General features: G+C 41.8%; 3 protein-coding genes across 4 annotated transcripts; 2 read left to right on the forward strand and 1 right to left on the reverse strand.

Annotated features, from left to right (window-relative positions):
- Positions 1–213: 213 nt before the first annotated feature.
- On the forward strand, positions 214–2,484 carry LOC133502069 (seipin-like). The gene has a single exon (XM_061822447.1). The coding sequence runs from the start codon at positions 218–220 to the stop codon at positions 1,454–1,456; it is 1,239 nt and encodes a 412-aa protein (XP_061678431.1). The 5' UTR covers positions 214–217; the 3' UTR covers positions 1,457–2,484.
- Positions 2,485–4,470: 1,986 nt separating this feature from the next.
- Positions 4,471–5,868, reverse strand: lrrc10 (leucine rich repeat containing 10). 2 transcript variants are annotated; one of them, XM_061823404.1, is made up of 2 exons: positions 5,729–5,868; positions 4,471–5,537 (listed from the first exon to the last, which is right to left on the reverse strand). In XM_061823404.1, the coding sequence occupies exon 2, from the start codon at positions 5,419–5,421 to the stop codon at positions 4,615–4,617; it is 807 nt and encodes a 268-aa protein (XP_061679388.1). In that variant the 5' UTR covers positions 5,422–5,537; positions 5,729–5,868; the 3' UTR covers positions 4,471–4,614. The 2 variants fall into 2 exon arrangements, with proteins under 2 accessions (XP_061679388.1, XP_061679387.1); XM_061823403.1 differs by having other exon boundaries at positions 5,725–5,826.
- Positions 5,869–9,108: 3,240 nt separating this feature from the next.
- cnot2 (CCR4-NOT transcription complex, subunit 2) lies at positions 9,109–14,555 on the forward strand. The gene is made up of 15 exons (XM_061821430.1): positions 9,109–9,226; positions 10,042–10,170; positions 10,248–10,323; positions 10,530–10,677; positions 10,759–10,941; positions 11,299–11,378; positions 11,886–12,011; positions 12,203–12,327; positions 12,411–12,528; positions 12,682–12,838; positions 12,926–12,987; positions 13,053–13,102; positions 13,618–13,718; positions 13,803–13,947; positions 14,043–14,555. The coding sequence occupies exons 1-15, from the start codon at positions 9,197–9,199 to the stop codon at positions 14,127–14,129; spliced, it is 1,617 nt and encodes a 538-aa protein (XP_061677414.1). The 5' UTR covers positions 9,109–9,196; the 3' UTR covers positions 14,130–14,555.
- Positions 14,556–14,613: the final 58 nt, after the last annotated feature.

The following is a 14,613-nucleotide window of genomic DNA, read 5'->3' on the forward strand; positions in this document are numbered from 1 at the left end:
CTTCCAAACACTTCCGGGTTGTTAGTCACTCGTCAAAGCTATACGCCAGCTGCTAAGCTAACAAGTTTATCGGGTTTAGTGACGAGAATGTGGTCACTTAATCGTTGCAATCCCATCGTCGTTTTTTTTTTGTGGGACTACTAGATGTCTTCATTTTTTAAAGAACTGCCTTGACACGTTCAAGTGAAAATTAACAATTTCACGGTGCCGCCCATAAATGTTTGACTATAAAGAAGCATCATCGGGGCAGCGGCCAACAGAGCCACAGAGAGGAAGAGCTGCCCGATTCGAGACAAGGGAAAGGGCCTCGGGAACTAGATCCAGCACCATGGGGGGTTCGATGGGACCGGTTCTGCACTGGTTGCACGATGTGGCAGCCGTGACACTCCTGAAGGCCCGAAGGACTTTATTCCAAGCTGCTGTACTTTTCTGTGTTCTGGGTCTTCTGCTCTGGGTGTCCATTTTCCTTTACGGTAGTTTCTATTATTCCTACATGCCCACCGTGAGCTTTTCCGCCCCTGTGCACTTCTACTACAGTTCTGATTGTGATTCATCACAATCAGAACCAGAACTTTGCTCATTCCCAACGGCCAACATCTCGCTCTTGAAGAACGACAGAGATCAAGTGATGGCTTACGACCAACCTTATCGAATATCATTGGAGTTGGAGCTGCCAGAATCTCCTGTGAATGAACAACTGGGCATGTTTATGGTCAAGATGTTATGTTATACCAAAGGTGGGAAGATGGTGTCTTCAGTCAGACGTTCAACAATGCTACATTACCGCTCCACCCTTTTGCAGACACTCAGTACTTTCTTCTTCTCTCCTTTCCTGCTGACTGGGATGGCTGAACAGAAGCAGCTCATAGAAGTTGAACTCTTCTCTGCCTACAAGACCAACAGTTATCAACCCACTGTTGGCACTGTCATTGAGATCCAATCCAAACGTGTGCAAATATACTCATCCCAGCTTCGCATCCATGCGTATTTCACAGGTGTTCGTTACGTCCTGTACAACTTCCCCCTGACCTCTGCGGTGATCGGTGTGGCTACCAACTTCGCCTTCCTTGGTGTGATTGTTCTTTTTAGCTACCTGCAATTCATATGGGGTGGGCTTTGGCCACCAGATCAAGTACGCATCAAAGTCATGATGGGGGACAGCACACGCATGCAGCAGAGGAGAGAGGAGGTGAAGAAACGCATGGAGAAAGAAAATTCCCAGAAGGAGCTAGATTCCCCCAAAGTGATTGGATCTATGAATGAAGCATCTGATGACCAGCCTGATGACACAGTGGTAACACAGTCATCAAAAGCATCCTTTGTGGAAGTAAATGCAGCTGAACCTTATGTTCCCAGTTCCAAACAAGACGTGTCTCCTGATTGTGTATTGCCCGAGGAAATGGAGCAGAGCGAGACAACCCTCCGACAGAGATCTGGGCAATCAAAAAGTCTTTAGACTAATGGGACAGCTTAAAATTAAAAGCACTTGGAGTGTATGTACAGCACTCGAATATCATTCCATTGGGTATAGTAGCAGATCTTAACACAAACGATCACACTCTTGGAGGTCATGTACACGTAGCACAGTGAGAGTATACTATGCATCTTGTTTTATTTTGTCTTCATAGACAATATTTGTCATGTGTCAATTGATCTCTAATGCACTCCTATAATCTGCACTGTCTTTGCAATTTAAAATGTTACACGTTTTTTTAAAGCTAACAAACTTTAAAAAAAAAACCAAGTAAGGTTAAAATGTGGAATGTCTCTTAAGCCGTTGCTTTTTCCGCAAAGTTCTTTACAAGCACTTACCGTAGAAGAATACTTTGTTTTTAATTGTTTCTGTGGGGCTTCATGGATCTGTTCTATGCATCATTCTTCTCATGTAGCACCAAGTGAAGATTTGTTTGAGTGCAATAGCTCATTTAACCTCTGTGCATTTAGTCAAATAATCCAGTCCATTACAAAACTGGGTTACTTCCCATCAGTATGTCAGATTTACACTGTGTAGACACAAGATAATTGTTGAAAACAGTATTTATTGTTTCACAAATAAGTGTTTTAGATGGATGTTTTAAGTTATATAAGTTTCATTGTCACTCTTTATCACACATTTGTGTTGAACAGAGATGTTTTGAATTTGAGTGTTTCTCCGCTCATGGTGGTTATTGAAGCTATCGAATAGGGTCACCCAAGGTCATTGATGGTTTAGTGGGACATTTGACCGACCAGTGTGAATTCAGTTCAGTCATGGTTGTCTCCCTCTCTCTCGGTGCACTGTGGTATACAGGTGTCAGAATGTAGTCTGCCTTTTGCCTGAAGTAAAATGGGATAGGCTCCAGGGCCCCCGTGACCCTGAATAATATAAGGGCAGTAGAGAATGATATGGATTGAGGGTCACCTGCTATGTGTTTTAAGATCGGATTTTAGTAAGTTATGATACCAAAGATAATGATAGACTTTATTTGTTCTGCTCTGGTCAATATGTGTGTCTAATAAGGTGGATGAAAAGGCATCTGTTGTAACTGAATAAAAATGAAAAGACAATAATGAGCCACTACTTTACTGTCTCTGAATGTGCCACTGAAAGCTGATTACAAATAAAACTACAATAAGAGCATGGTACTGAGAGCAGTCAGTTTTACATTAAAGAAAGAAAAAATTAAGTAGAGGCATTGTTCAGAACTATTTCTATCGAACTTACTACATGGATTTTAACCCCCAAATTCATCTCTGCTTATTACTGAGTGGTGCTTCATGTCACAATACTATTTATTATAGATAATATTGTCTAATTACAATATAGTAAACGGAATAAAAACAGGATTGCAAAATGAGTTATGATTATGGAGTTTAAAAATGCTGAATACTGTACTTGGAAACATTTTATTCTCTTCTAGATGGAGTGACAGTTTATTGACAAAACCTTTGATGATATTAGTAATGCCGTGACAATTATGCACATTAGCAGGCTTCATTAAAAGCCACATTCCCAATCTATCAGATGAATTATGCATCGTTCTGGATATGGAGTGCACTAATTGACTACATTCCCCATCCATCACTGATATCATAACCTCACCACATTTAGCTTGCATGGAGCTACTTTTTTTTTTTTTTTACTGGAATGGAACTTTAATTTGAGATTTGTATCTCCTTTTGTGTCAAAACCAACAAATAATTTACAATGTATTCGTCAAAACCAACAAATAATTTACAATGTATTCATAGAATGAATATATACATCATATTGTGCCCTCTGACACCTGAAGGGTGCATAACCTGTGAAATGGCTGAAGTTTCAGCCAAATTGCCAAAGTGTAATCTCAGCCATCATAATTATGTTCCGTATTGTAATACTTGCCACTTAATTTAATCGGGTAAAAATACTGCACATACTTTCCAGAGAAAGGATCAATTCAATTTGAGTGATGCACACTGTCCCCCAATCAATGTTTTTGGAAATTGATGTAAAATATATAAAACAATTCCCAAAACACTTAACCCCGCCACCTCTCACCCCCCCCCAAATAATTACAACTCACATAACTCAGCATTACCTATATACTAGAAGTATATTACTATTTTATTACCATGTATTATAAACACTGCATATCTCAGTTAGGGTCATGGGGTGCTGGATCTTATCCTAGCTGTCCGCAAAAGGGGGCCACCACCCAGAACTGGTCGCCAGCCATAGACACGTACAACCAGTTGTACTCACATTCATGCCGTCACTCGGTGGGAACTGAACCCACACTGCCTGCAGCAAAGTCAGGCGAGTGTACCACGACACCATTAGTGACTATTTTACAATAAAATATCGTAATTCCAAATAAAACATCCATGCATCCATTTTCTGAACTGTTTATCCTCACAAGGGTCATGGGAGAGCTGGAGCCTATCCCAGTAATCTTCAATTAGGAGGCAGGGTCCACCCAGATTAGGTTGCTCGGCAATCACAGGACACATATAAACAAACAACCATTCGGACGCACTGTCACACCTACAGGCAATTTAAACTCTTCAATCAACCTACTACGCACGTTTTGGGGATGTGGGAGGAAATCAGAGTGGCCGGAGAAAACCCACACAGGCACGAGGAGAACATGTAAACTCCACACAGGTGGGGCCGGGATTTGAACCCCGCTCCTCAGAACGGTGAGGGAGACGCTCTAATCAGTCATCCACCGTTACGGCCAAATGCAATATCATTATGTAAACTTGACTGGATAAAACTTGATTAATTTCACCCCAATTTATTTGAGTCAGATTTTCCTTAAATTTTACCACAAAGATTTCTATATATTACAAAATAACCACATAGCAGTCTAATTCACTTTTCTTCCATTAAATGATGACTTTTCCTCTGCTTGTTTTAACTGACTAGTTACTAAATATGGTTCCTTAGCCTGTAATGAATTACAATCATATTTGGGCGTTTGAACTCTTTTTCCTTTGTGACCAATACGTTACATTTTGCTTTCCCATATATGGCTGAAATGCCAGCGGTATGTAGGCACTGCACACCCCTGTGGTTCAAGTGATACACTTGAGTGGCGTCCTGGGCTTCCAGGACCTCGCCACAGCTGAATGTCACTTTGTTCCTTGACCTTACATGTTGAGCTCCATCTGCGGCTCGATCTCTATGACCTTGGCTTTGGAAACCTCATCTTCTTGCTCATCGTCAGAACAGTCCGCCCAGCGCCCGACCCTTCGAACTCCTTCAGCTACCATTGGGGCATTAACACATGGATTGTGGTCGTATATTACAAGTTTTAGGCCCTGCAAATGAGAGAGCGGGGGGAAGCTGTGTATTTTGTTTCGATCCACATCAATGACAGCGAGGAAGTGCATTTCCAACAACACTGGCGGGAACTCTGTCAGCTCGTTACCAGCCAGCCAGATACTTCTCAGCTCTTCCAGCCTGTTAAGTTCATACGGTAGGCAGCGTATTTGGTTGTAGCCAAGGTGCAGGGTCTTGAGATTGGGAAGCTCACAAACCACTTTCGGGAATACTGTAAAGCAATTTGTCTCCAGCCACAGGGTGTTAAGTTCCTTGAGCTCCTGGAGTTCATCGGGGAGGTGGTAGAGTCTGTTGTTACCCAAGTAAAGGATGCTAAGATGAGGTAGTCTGCAGACAGCTACTGGTAGCTCTTCAAAGCAGTTAAAGTCAAGGGCCAGGAGCTGAAGGTTTCTCAGTTGGCGCAGTTCATTAGGCAAGGTGCTGAGGTTGTTGTTGCTCAAATAGAGCTTCACCAGTTCATAAAACACACAAGCAGCGACAGGTAACTGGCGCAACTGACGGTTACTCAAGTCCAGAGTCCGATCAAGTGGCATCTCCTGCAGGTCCCCCACTAAGAAGCGTTGACAGCGTTGTGACGGAATGAAGGCAATAACACCTCGCATGGCATTCCCCATTTTGCCCCCTTGCTGGTCCTTCACAGGAAATCTAGGGAACTAGTTGCCATCTTTACATATTTTTCATCAGATTCAACTCAAACTCCTCCAATCCAGTGCCAGACGACTTGTTAATACTGTATGTGGAAAACAGCAGTTGGTCGATTAGGAATGCTCTATGGTATATATTATTTTATAACGGACAGATAGTAAGGATGCTAACTACACGATTTCATGAGATTAAACGATACTGTACATAGGTGGGTAAAATACAACAGCAATGACCATTTGCTACTGAAATAATACTCATTCAAATAAAATTACCTACTTTCCAGCATACAGGTATCTGATCCTTGACTATCTTTACCGCAGACAGTTAGTGATGTGTTTATCCAGTATAATGAGCTGAAAAGGCATTGGATTCCCCGAGCGGATGTTCCCCAGTGCGTAACTCAGTCTCTCTGAGCGTTGCCCTGACTTTTGAAGCAACCACTAACAGCTCTCTCCTCCCAATTTGTGCCAAATGACCTCCCCCTCTTCTTCTCTGAGATGACAGAGGTGGGGCAGAGGGAAAAACAGGGAGGGGCACAGCATGTCATGGATATGCAGGGCAAGTGTTTACTGAAAACGTTTAAGATATCATGCTTTAATAGGGCTCCGCACAGTTCAACATCTGGACTGAGAAATCTAATTGACAAAGACATCAAATAATTAATGAATTTGCATTGAAATCATTGATGACAGAAGCAAACAGTGTGCTGCATTACATTTTCAGACATTTATATTGTTTCTTTTAGTGAGAATGTTCCATGTTTATTATATTAAGGTGGAGTGGAAAGTGTTTGCTGGGACAGTTGTATTTTCCTTATTGGGAGTACCTGGATTCACTTTGTTCTGGATCAATCATTATTTTTATTTCATCGCCACTCAGAATTCTCGATTTAAAATGTACTCAGTTTTTACTGGAATTTCTTTCAAAAAGGTGTTTAGGTATTCCAGAAGCATCTGACATACCTTAACTGGAGATGTTTGTTTTTTTGAAGCTGAATCCAACCGAATGGAATGTGATGTTCCTTATCAGAAGAGGCACTGCTCATTGTTCACTGGCAGATTTTTTTATAGCACATTTCCTCTTCCCTCTTCATCCTAGACTTGTACTCTGTTGACAGTAAACTAGCAGTACACACAATGAACCATGTGACTAACATGCTTGACAATGCAGTTGTTTTTCGTTTAATTAACATTATCAGTAGTCATTATATCTGCAGTCGAAGTCAGGAAAATAAAGTAAGCAGTGACAAATTTGACAAGTTGTTTTGTGGATAATCAACAGGTATCAGAATAATGGATGCACCATCTGCAAGGTCTAACAGCCGTGATCTATAATTGTCCATCCATCCATTTTCTATTTTGCTTATCCTCATTAGGGTCTCGGGCCAGCAAAATGCGGACAGGGGGCAGGGTACACCATGAACAGGTTGCCAGGCAATCGCAGGGTTCATAAAACAAACACCCATTCAGACACACATTTATAACTATGGACAATCTCGAGTCTTCCAATTAATCTACCATGCATGTTTTTAGGATGTGGGAGGAAACCAGAGTAACTGGAGAAAACCCATGCAGGCAACGGGAGAACATGAAAACTCCGGACAGAACCCCAGAACTCCACACAGAATATTTGAACCCCGGTTTTCAGAACTGTGAGGCAGATGTATGTGCGAACCAGTCGTCCACCTCCAATTGTGGTTCTAAGAATCTTCTATCCGTTCATCCATTTTCTGAGCCGCCTATCCTCACAAGGGTCACTGGAGTGCTGGAGCCAAACCCAGTTATCTTCGGGCAGGAGGTGGGGAATACCCTGAACTTGTTGCCAGCCAATTGCAGGGCGCATGAAGACAGACAACAGTTGCACTCACAATCACACCGAGGTGCAATTTAGAGTCCCTATAAGTAACTATTTTTCTTCTCTGGTGGGCAAACAATGTAGTTGAGTACTTTGAAGGCTGCAAGTTTGACATTAAAAATTCCCTCCAGAACCATTTAAAACTACAATGTCGGTAATCGGAATCACTCATGGTACAGTGTGTACTTGCCTGTCTTCTGTGCAGTCACTGTGAGCTCTGTTCATGTTCACTGACTCAGTGTGACTGTAAGTCCATTCCTTTTCCATACATTTGTGCAATTCAGGTACACCAATGTTACTACGGAAATTCCCTCAGAGGGTCGAAAGTGAAGCCACAGATGGTTAAGCACTTCATTGTATTATTACATAGACACAACAAAGTCCTGGATAATTAGCTTTGAAATTAGAAGTCAAGGATCATAGTTTGCTTATCTATTGTTCTAATGACTGAAAAAGGGTGTTTAGTAATGTGTGCAGTATATCATATATTATTTATTACATATGACAATTTGTATTTTGGTACAGATTTGTGCAAGAATCACGGACGTTGACACACATGATTTGTTATAGGGACACAATAAATGTTTTTTTTTTTTAAACTTGACATTGTTGTCACACCTCTATCGAGCCAATCATACATTATTTGTGCACTCGATGTAGTAGTCTCACAAATACAGGCCACACAGTTCTTGAGAAGTACTGTATCTCAAACCTTTGCACAAGTGACATTATCTCATATTATTACACTACCACTCACTAAGATGCATACACTTCATGAAATCTCTGTACCATTTGCAAAATAGCCACTGCACCAGTTGTTCTATTAGTCATTTCAGACTGCTGATTGCTAGAGGACTCAGCATCAATTTGCACAATTGTCAAAAAAAAACAAAACAAACATACACCTTTTATTGCGTATTACCTGTGTTTTTATTTCTCAAAAGTATTCTCTGTCAATTGACTGTCTTCTATTTTACTAGAGAGCTTCCAACTACCCAATACAAATTCCTTGTGTATTGTTGACATACTTGTCAAATAAAGATGATTCTGATTCTGATGTGGTAAGGCAAAGCTGGCCCCAGGGCCTTGAGTTTGACACCTATGATCTTGGGCCTTCAATGACTTGAACATGCAGGTTTTAGGAATGTAGGAGAAAACTGGAGAACCCAAAGAACACCTAAGCGTGCACAGGTATAAGATGCAAATTCCACATAAACAGCAGCTGAAGATCAAACACTAAACCTGATAACTGTTTGGCCAAATAACCAAACACTAGTCTAAAGCGCTGCTTGACTCTTTATTTTGTAATCATTTCCACAAATGTGTCTCTTCATCAGCGTGTCATGTGTGAAATTGTAAAGAAACTGTTGTAGTTTCAAAAATGAGACCTGAAGCAAAACAGAACTGAACACATAAAAAGGTGAGTCGCTGTGTTTACAAAGCAAAAGCAGATAATAATAGAAGGGGTGTGGCGATAGTTTGAGATAATTCTCATTGTTCATAGTAAATATTTGGCACGTTTGCTCGGGGTTGAGCATCATCCGGTGTGAACGACACTTGTTCAGGTTTGTGTACGGAAGTGGTCTGCAGGTTGTAAGGTCAAAGGGTAAAGGCTATTCCTTTTTTTTTTCGGTTGAGAACACAGCCATCTTGGATTTAACGAAGTCAAGTGAAATTGATGCGGTGAGGCTATTTTTAATTGTATGTCGCCTTTTTAAAACGACGCGCGGCTAAGATCGTTCAAATGAATGACAGAAAATAGCCCTGGTGATATCCTGTACCTTTTCACGGGGAACTGTTCATTTAGGTGCTAGCTTCTAATTGTCGCAGCTGCTACCTTGTAAACGGAGCGTAAATTGAGCAGAGAAAGAGGCATCTGTCTCCGGATTTATGCGATCTAGCCTGCTATTGCTAGCGCTAGTAAGCCGAGTCCGTGTGTTTTCTCGACACGAACAAAAGACGCACGGGTATTTGTTGTTATTAGCAATGGTTCGTTTGCGAAGCCACATTAGCGAGCTAAGCTAACAACTATACAAACACGGAGCCTGCTTCTACCTGCCTACACTATGCTAGTTTGTCAGGTCTTTGGCTAACTAGCCTGTTAGCATCGCAGTCAAGTCCTTAAAATGTCACAAAATACTTAATATGGTAAATTATTTAACGTGTAGAAAACAATAATGTGAGCACCCATTTAGGATGTGTTTTGTCGTAATATCGTAATCGTATCTGTAATCGAGGGATATGTGTAGCTTATCTCCGAACTGTTCAATTAAGGGAATCGTTTGGCTGAATCTCTGTTACTGCGTGAAATACAAAGAGCAGTGTAAAAGTGGCTTTTAATAGCTAGATGCTTTATTTGAGAACACGGGGAAATTCAGTCGTCCATACAATAGGTCACACATATAAAAAAGATATTGTACATAACTTAAAAACAAATCAGGTCAAAGTAAAAACAAGTTAAGAACATTTTTTAAAGTATACATAATTATTTGCTTATTGTAAAAAAAAATGTGGTTATTGTACTAATTATCCCAGAATAAGTAGAAGTAACTGAAAAAGGGGTGCACAGAATCCCGACTTAGTAAACACTCAAATCCTATTGCTGACTTGTTCTCCTGATGGTGGCTAGGTTGTTGTAAACTCTGATGGGTCACAGGATCTCCTGAGATGTTTGTTGTTCTTTGTCATGCGCTAACCTTCATAGATACTTAACGCCGTCTTTACTCTCACTGCAGGTGACAAAAGGCATGTTTGGTTCGAGAAAGAAATTTGCAGAGTTCGTTGAGGTAGTGGACAACGACTTTGCCGATGAAAGCATGTACTACAACCAGCCGTCGATGTTCCCACATCGGTCGGACAAAGATGTGAGCTTTTTTTGTGTCCTAACGTGATTTATCGTTTGAAGGTCTTGTGTTCTCACAGATAATGGTTTTATCTCCAGATGCTGTCGTCACCTTCGCCATCCTCATCGTCGGGGCAGCTGTCACAACTTGGTGCGAGTTTGTACGGTCCACAAAGTGAGTGTGCGAACAGTGACATACTAATGATATTTAAAATCTAAAAAAAAAACATGCAGGACTTGTATGTGTATTTTAACAATAACCTGACCGTCAGACATGTATTCCAAGGGACATTTATGTGGACATTTTGGATGCATAGACTCTTAATCGCATTACTTGGCTCTATTTTCATTTTACCATTTTTTTCTTTTTTTTCTCTGCAGGTGCGCTCGGCTTTTCGGTAAGAGGCATGGGGAACAGTACGCCTCAATTGAACCGAAATTTAACACAAGGCTCCCAGCTACAAAGTCACATCACCCCCACAACTGGTGTCCCCACCATGTCCCTCCATACACCTCCCTCACCAAGCAGGTGCCAAGCTAATGACACTTTAGTACACCTGGAACTAAACATTGACCTAAATTGCTAAATGTTTCCCGTTCCTTTCAATAGGGGGTCTTTACCGATGAACACAAGGAACATGCTGAACCACTCTCAGGTCGGTCAAGGCCTTGGCATGAGCGGCAGGACCAATAGCATGAGCAGCTCGGGCCTCGGAAGCCCCAATCGCAGCTCTCCTAGCATCATCTGTATGCCCAAACAGCAACCAGCACGCCAAGCCTTCACTGTAAACAGGTATGAGGCAGTAGTTTGAGGAATACACATACGCTTGCTTATTCTTGTGTATAATGCACCTTTTTTTTTTTACATTGAAGCGCTTTGTCAGAAGCTTTATATTTTTTTCAAGTATGCACCGGACAGTCGGGTTTCCTCCAACATCCCAAAAACATGCATTCATCGGTGTGATTGTGAGTGCGACTGTTGTCTGTCTCTATGTGCCCTGTGATTGGCTGGCAACCAGTTCAGGGTGTACCGTATTGTACAGGGATAGGCTCCACTACTCCCATGACCCCTTTTGAGGATAAGCTGCTCAGAAAATGGATGGCTGGATGTCTAAACTACCATTTGTTTTGCTTTTCCTACATCATGCAGCATGTCTGGCTTCGGAATGAACCGTAACCAGGCTTTTGGAATGAACAACTCATTATCAAGCAATATCTTCAATGGCACAGGTCAGTATGTTCAATCAAAGTTGTCATTTTGAAGAAGTCCTCCCCCACTCCTCCAACTCCTGAACTCACTGAACGAGTATATCATGAAGAACTGGCTTTATTTTAGGAGTTTAAATCAAGCTATCAAACTCATAATGTGTACATTCACTACACACTACATGATGATTTTCATGGCAGTTTATGTGAAGACTTGAAATTATCCATGCTAGTGTCAATGTGAGTTTGAACAGTTGTTTATCTGTGCCCTGCCATTGGCTTACAATGACTTCAGGCTGTGCCCTGCCTCTCGCTCGAAGATAGCTGGAGATGCTCCAGCACTCCTGTGACCCGAGTGAGGAGGAGTGATACAGAAAATGGATGGATGGCACCTACATTTTGCATTTCAAAAATTGGAATATAACATGAGACAATAACAAATATCTTTAATGTGGAAAGTAGACGGGTATCCTGTGTTTGGCTTTGCCTTGTGAAATTGAAATGCTAAAATTAACGAATTTATGATTACAGATGGGAGTGAAAACCTTGCAGGACTGGATCTGTCAGATTTCCCTGCGTTAGCTGACCGGAGTCGGAGAGAAGGGACCGTTAACCCAACGCCAGTGCTTAACCCGCTGGCCGGAAGGGCTCCTTATGGTAGGTTGGGGAGTGGTTTTTTTTTTTTTTTTTTTTTTGTGTGTGTGTGTGTTTTAAATCACTAATTAGTCAAATGGACAACGTATGTCTTTACCACGTCTGGAAAAACATGAATACCATATTATACTGGTTTTTATTACAGTAACCTCTTTGTCTAAAACTTTGCCATTACTGTGTTTCTAATTAACAAGTTGGCATGGTGACGAAACCATCAACGGAACAGACGCAGGATTTCTCGATCCATAATGAGGACTTCCCCGCGTTGCCCGGCCCAAATTACAAGGATCCGTCGCTGACCAGTGATGATAATAAAACTGTAAGTACACCACAGCAGAGGATACTAAATGATCCTTTTTGACATTTTGCTATTTTATTTTCTCCGCTCTTGATATTGTATAGAATTTGAACTCCACAAGTAAGAGCACATCCAACGCAGATGGGCCCAAGTTCCCCGGGGACAAGACAGCCTCGGCGCAGAACAACAACCAGAAGAAAGGGATTCAGGTGTTGCCCGACGGTGAGCACTGTCATTGTATTGCTGCACGTACTTGGAGTGAGATTAGTTTAAGGTAGACAAGCGCTCCACGTTTTGGAAAGCTGAGGAGTCAGTGCAACATGCTGTGTAACAAGACGTTTATTCTTAAATCCTTGTCATGTCTTGTGGTTGCAGGTCGGGTGACGAATATTCCCTCTGGCATGGTGACTGACCAATTTGGCATGATTGGCCTTTTGACGTTCATCCGTGCAGCAGAAACGGATCCGGGCATGGTCCACCTAGCACTCGGAAGCGACCTCACAACACTGGGTCTCAATTTAAATTCACCAGAGTACGATTGCAACCCCCTCAGTGAACAGTACGGTAACACGGACAGCATCACCAACATACAACTGAGTGCTGCTCCCTCTCTCGACAGAAACCTTTACCCCAAGTTTGCGTCACCTTGGGCTTCAGCACCTTGTCGACCACAGGATATTGGTAAGACATCAACCTGGATACAAGTTGTTCCTCTTTTATTTATTTCACCTGTGCTATTTTGTTAGACTTCCATGTTCCATCGGAGTACTTAACCAATATCCACATAAGGGACAAGGTAATTAAATCATATACAGTGGAACCTCTTAAGAACTAATGCAATCAAATCTCAGATTTATTTTCATCTAATTTTTTCGACACAATTTGACAAATAGAAAATCAATCAATATTGAATACACTTCTACTTACAATGTGTGTTTATTTTATTTAGTTTGTATATTATCACAAATAATTTCAGCTGTAAGTTAATGAACTGAGCATTCAGGACAGAGGCTCTCCCGTTGCGTTTTTCTCTTTGCCAGCAGCATTGCCCTTCTGTCGTGACATCACAAAAAGCCCAAACAGAAGCAAAACACACTGCAGGGCGAGCTCAACTTAAATCATGTGACATTTGCCAAGTTGTTGCACACTGACACGCATGAGACCAAGTGTAGGTTGACCAAAGATCTCCCTGAAATTGCAAATCATTTTACTTAAGAGATCCCACTGTAAATGGCTGCAGTCCTCAATGTTTTCGCGCTGTGGGTTTTGGTCCTGTTCTCATCTTTTGTGCGCCTGCTGCCTTGTCTCCAGTTGGCCGCGATTAAACTGTCTCGATACGGCGAAGACTTGTTGTTCTACTTGTACTATATGAACGGTGGAGACTTGCTACAGCTTCTGGCAGCAGTGGAACTGTGAGTAATGAACTTAGATTTTTCAACCCTTGTCTTATGCTGACAAAGTTACCGTTTTTTTTAAATCGTCCCTTGTCGCCATAGCTTTAACCGGGACTGGCGGTACCACAAAGAGGAGCGACTTTGGATCACAAGGGCACCTGGCATGGAGCCGACACTGAAGACCAACGCCTATGAGAGGGGAACCTACTACTTTTTTGATTGTCTTAACTGGAGAAAAGTGGCAAAGGTAAATACCCTGCTGCAGAGTTCTACTTGATCTGCCTCTCAGAATAGCACCAAGGCTCATTTTTTTTGGTGTCCAAAATTGTCTGCGACTCAAAGGAATTCCATCTGGAGTATGACAAGCTGGAAGAGAGGCCTCACGTGCCAACAACATTCAACTACAACCCAGCCCAGCAGGCCTTCTAAGGCCGACTGACCTGTCCACAAGCCTACAGCTGTTCCTGCACATAATGCTGTTGTCCAGGAGGGCGCTATGGTTCTCATAGCCTGGTTTTTATTCCTCGAGGAGTTGTCTGTTTGACTGCAGGGGTGGTGTTTGTCTGACATCAGAACTGCCCTTTCTTCCCAAAAGTTCATGCTGCCCAGAACACCAACACTTTTGTTTTTATTCAATTTGTTTCCCCCTGTTTTTTTCTGTCTTGTTTTGAGCAGGGTCTGTGTTATGTTTACGTCTGTCTGAATTCTCCCTGGAAGGAGGGCTGACCCTTGTCTAGAACACCAGAAAAAGTGAGAGGGTAGGCAAAGTTAAAATCCTCAGACTCAAGTGAAAGAGTGAAAGAAATGCAATGTTTATTGTTGCACTATATTTAGTAATAAAAGAACACAACATTTGTTTGTGCTTTTTATTATGCCATCACTCCCTGCATTTGTTTGGCTTCAATTTTTCTCC

This window comes from Syngnathoides biaculeatus, chromosome 6 (genome assembly GCF_019802595.1).
Source record: "Syngnathoides biaculeatus isolate LvHL_M chromosome 6, ASM1980259v1, whole genome shotgun sequence".
NCBI classification, from domain to species: domain Eukaryota; kingdom Metazoa; phylum Chordata; class Actinopteri; order Syngnathiformes; family Syngnathidae; genus Syngnathoides; species Syngnathoides biaculeatus.